General features: G+C 41.0%; 2 protein-coding genes across 2 annotated transcripts in view; both read right to left on the bottom strand.

Annotated features, from left to right (window-relative positions):
- The window catches only part of LOC103132303 (protocadherin alpha-8-like), a 7,346-nt gene extending 5,238 nt beyond the window's left edge, over positions 1 to 2,108 (bottom strand). Inside the window, exon 1 of the mRNA XM_016667305.1 lies at positions 762 to 2,108. Coding sequence (XP_016522791.1) covers positions 762 to 1,527 — 766 coding nt within the window. The 5' untranslated portion in view covers positions 1,528 to 2,108. The remainder of the gene's footprint in view (positions 1 to 761) is intronic.
- A 32-nt stretch (positions 2,109 to 2,140) lies between these two features.
- LOC103132302 (protocadherin alpha-8-like) lies at positions 2,141 to 4,859 on the bottom strand. The gene has a single exon (XM_016667307.1). It carries the CDS (start codon positions 4,614 to 4,616, stop codon positions 2,166 to 2,168), a length of 2,451 nt encoding a protein of 816 aa, XP_016522793.1. The 5' UTR covers positions 4,617 to 4,859; the 3' UTR covers positions 2,141 to 2,165.

Below are 4,859 nucleotides of genomic sequence, written 5' to 3'. Positions count from 1 at the left end.
ATTAATATTAACAAGTTTAGCTGAACTCAGTGGATCAGTGCTGGTTTGTAAAAGAGAGTAGCTCACCTTACCATTATTATCAATATCAGCATCAACTGCCGTAACAATTTTAATAACTGTTCCCACCGCACTATTCTCTCTTAAGTAAATATTTATTAGTGGTTCAGAGAATCGTGGTGGATTATCGTTAACATCAAATACTTGAATATTAACAGTATTCGTGCTGGACAATGATGGGATGCCCCCATCAGTTGCCACCATAGTTATATTGTATTCGGCAACAATCTCTCTATCAAGCAGCCTATTCACTACTAACGAGTAAGAATTTTTGTAATTCGTTTCCAATTTAAACGGGGTTTTATTCATAATAACAGCTTTTACTTCCCCGTTCTTCCCGCTATCTTTATCCACCACAGAAACAAGAGCTATAGCTGTACCTACTTGTGCGTCCTCTTTCACTGTGTTTAACAGCGATGTCACACTGATCTCAGGAGCGTTATCATTCAAATCCACCACTTCTACCAGCACTTTACAATGAGCAGACATTGGAGGGTGGCCTTTGTCACTTGCCTCAGCATGAATTTCAAAGGCGGGGCTTTCTTCGTAGTCAATATTTCCTTTGACTAGAAGTGCACCTGTTTTAGCGTCAATCTGGAAAAGATCTAAAATCCGATCTTGACCTTTAGTTCTTAAATAATATTCTATTTCGGCATTCATTCCATCATCTGCATCTACTGCTGTCAATACTATGACCGTGCTACCTACTGATACGTTCTCAGATATTCTCGTCTTATACAAGGAACTACTGAAAACTGGAGAGTTGTCATTGATATCTAAAATACTGACAATAATGTTTGCTGTTCCTGACTTTGGTGGATTTCCACCATCCACAGCGGTCACAGTAAGTTTGATGGCCGGCTGTTGTTCTCGGTCCAGAGCTTTCAGAAGCACAAGCTCGGCCGACACACTGTCTTCACCTTTGTGGATCTCTAAGGAGAAATAATCATTTCGACTTAGCTTGTATGTGCTAACGCTGTTCTTTCCGACGTCAAGGTCTGATGCGCCCACAAATCCAAATTTCCCACCTGGTGCTGTACTCTCTGCTATATTGAGAGACTGCAGCGTTTCAGAAAAATATGGCGCATTATCATTTATATCAATAATGTTTATCGCCAATCGATACAGTTTTAGCGGACTGTTAACAACAGCCTCCACATTAACAACACATTTCTCAGCTTTTGCACAAAGCTCCTCTCGGTCGATTCTTTCCGTGACATAAAGGCTGCCCGTTTTCAGATTTATGTCGAAATATTTTCTCTTCGGTCCGCTGACAATCTGAAACGTGCGTGCCTCCAAGTCAAGTACGTTAAGATTTAAATCTCTTGCGAGATTTCCCACAGACGTACCCGGATTTACCTCCTCAGATACAGAGTAAGAGAGCTGTCCATATCCCAGTTTCCAGCAGCATTCCAAAATGACAAAGAGCAAATAGATCCTAAAAGGTCCGCGTAACCGTCCCGTTGGCATATTTCTATCCAGTTCTGGAAATGATCATGTGGACTGTAATCTCCATTTAATATTTTGGATAGTTCATGTTCGTCTTAAGGTATCAAAACAGAGAGCTTTGGGAAGGGGAATGAGCAAAAGGGTTTCCGTCTACTTGTGACTCTTTGTAACAAAGCACTGAGGAAATATCATCCTATGAATTTGGGAGGGGCCTGAAACAAACAACAGACATCATGTGACGGTCTAGGACGTCCTCATGTGGCTGTTTGAAATAACTACTTTCCTGACAGGGAAAAAAAATCATTAATAAGAGGTACATTTTCATTAAAAGAAAAAGCAGCTACTTGAAGGGTTAAGAATAGTTTCCCTTTTGTGAAAAAAATAATAATAAAAAGATCCAGATAAACTGTTATACGAACCCACCCTAATGCCATTAAAAGTGATTTCCATCCTTTATGATGCGCAATGACAGTAAACGAACCAATGTTTTTGCCTGATCGTTACGACAAAAGACAGATTTTTCGCTTATCATTTAAATTCAGCACCATGGACAACGACATAATTCTCAGTAACTATCATATCCTATCTAAAAAAACAACATAGTTCTTTTGACCCACGCAGCAGTGTATTTTAACAAAATAGTCAAAGACATGTATTTTCTACATTTCATGTTTCATACTTAGCTTTGGAAGTTTCAGTTGCAACAACTGTAGGTAATATAAACATCTTACCTTATCTTTGTTAGGTAAAGTCTGAGTTCTTGTAAAAGTGTCTCCTCCGTCAATACTGATCAGTTCAGCATCTACAGGTGGAAACGGGGCGGGGAAAACCACTACGTCACTCTTCAGTGTGTCTGAGCTGAAACACACGTCATACTGCTGAGTAGCTTTAGAGTAAGACCAGCTCCCGTCAGGGTGGGTGGTGATCATGGGGGCGCTGTACCTGCTGAAATCACTGTCTGTCCTGTGGCATCTGACAGCTATTAAACTGATGAGACTCAGCAGAAAGATCACAGACACTGACACGATGGCGATCAGTAGATACAAGTTCAAATCAGAGAAGTTGTCCTCCTTTATAGGCACATGTCTGAACTGAGTCTGGACATCAGCTGTGGTTTCAACCACCATAACATCAATAGAAACGGTGGCTGACAGAGAAGGTTCTCCATTATCAGAAACTAACACCACCAGTGGATGAGTTTTCAGGTCATTGTCGCTCATTCTCCTCTTAGTCCTGATTTCTCCGGTGCTGGTTCCGATCCTGAATAGGTTGTTTCCTTTGGGCTCTGACAGGTGATAAGAAAGCAGCGCATTGTATCCAGAATCTGCGTCCACAGCCCTGATCTTTGCTACAAAGTATCCCGCTTCAGCAGAATAAGGGATGGTCTCACTGTTAACAGAGCCGTGCTCAGAGTAAGGAGCTAAAATGTTTGGATTATTATCATTTTCATCCAAGATAAAAACATTAACAGTCACGTTGCTGCTGAGCGGAGGAACACCAGCATCTGTAGCCTGAACTTTAAACTGAAACGTTTTTAACTCTTCATGGTTAAAAGACTGAAGGCTAATTATATCCCCTGTCTCAGAATTAATATTCACCAGAGTGGATAGTGGTAATATGCTACCGACACTTTGTAAAAATGAATAGCTCACCTTACTGTTTTGCTCATAGTCAGCATCAGTCGCAGTAACTCTTTTGAGTATGGTTCCCACTGCGCTGTTTTCCCTGAGGGACACATTAATTTCATCCTCTGAAAACAGAGGCGCGTTATCATTTGCATCAGAAACAATTATAGGAACTATAGTTGTACTTGAAAGTTGGGGGATTCCTTTATCATTAGCAACTATTGTAATGTTGTAATTAGAGACCTGCTCCCTATCGAGTGGCCCGTCCACTAACAATGAATAATAATTTTTGTAGTTTGTTTCCAGTTTAAATGGTACATCATTTTTAATTTCGACCCTCATGTCACCATTTTTTCCACTATCTTTATCAAGAACTGAAACAAGTGCAACCACGATGCCCGCAGCCGCGTCCTCTTTCACAGTGTGATGCAATGAAGTGACGGTGATTTCCGGAACGTTATCATTTAGGTCCAACACTTCTACCAGCACTTTGCTGTGAGCAGACATGGATGGCTGCCCTTTATCACTGGCCTCTACACGTATCTCAAATGCTTTTCTATCCTCAAAATCAATATTACCTTTTACCTTAATAATACCAGTTTGTGGTTCTATTACAAACATATCCAATATGTGTTTCTGATCTTTGCTTCTCAACGAATACACAATCTCACCGTTCAGGTTGTCGTCAGCATCGGTGGCGCTCACAGTGATCACTGTTGTTTCTATCTGGGTATTTTCGGTAATGTTAGTTTTATACAGTGCTTGGCTGAATACGGGAATGTTATCGTTGATATCCAGCACATTAACGATAATTTGCGAGGCGCCAGATTTAGGAGGAGTCCCACCGTCTAATGCAGTCAGCGTCATGGTGATTACAGCTTGCTTTTCGCGGTCTAATGCCTTCTGCAACACCAACTCTGCAGACACACTGTCATCCGTTTTGTGCACAGCCAAAGAAAAATGTCCATTCAGACTTAATTTGTAAGTATTGACCCCGTTTTTTCCTATGTCTGCATCAGTTGCTTCAGATAATGCAAATTTGACTCCCGGTAAAGTGTTCTCGGCAATGTACAAATTCTGCAGAGTGGTGTCAAAGGACGGAGAATTGTCATTTACATCTAAAATTTCCACGTCAATATGATAAATCTTTAACGGATTATTTATCACAGCTTCTACTTTAAGTGAGCATCTGCGCTCCTCCGAGCAAAGCTCTTCTCTATCTATTCTCTCACTGACATAAAGAAAACCTGTCTTGAGGTTTACCTCAAATAATTTTTTCTTCGATCCTGCAACAATCTGAAACATGCGAGATTCCAGCTGTTGTGTGCTGAGGTTTAAATCCTTGGCGAGATTTCCAATCGGTGTCCCTGGGATCACCTCCTCTGGAACGGAATATGAGAGCTGCCCAGTCACCGATTGCCAGCAGCAGAGTAAAAAAAGGTAGAAATACATCCCAAAGCTGCTCCAGCCACAAGAAAGAGCCATTTCTCTCCAATGTGAATGAAGAATGTAGAAGGAATTCAAAACCAAAACGGATATTTAACACAAAGGATGATAGTAGTCGCATTGAGCTTAATGTTAGTAACGTCCAGTGTCTCCTCAATGTCTCTGTAACAAAGAATGAGAACATAACCGTCTGAAAACAGGAGGGGCTTATGCTTATATCTATAAAAAATTAGCAGCTGCCTTTGATGGATCATCAGCGACGCCAGGTGGAGAAGGAGCAGA

Source organism: Poecilia formosa, unplaced genomic scaffold, assembly GCF_000485575.1.
Source record: "Poecilia formosa unplaced genomic scaffold, Poecilia_formosa-5.1.2 Scaffold988, whole genome shotgun sequence".
Classification (NCBI taxonomy): Eukaryota; Metazoa; Chordata; class Actinopteri; order Cyprinodontiformes; family Poeciliidae; genus Poecilia; species Poecilia formosa.
The sequence above is the reverse complement of the archived record's forward strand: the minus strand, read 5'-3'. Positions and strand labels throughout refer to the sequence as shown.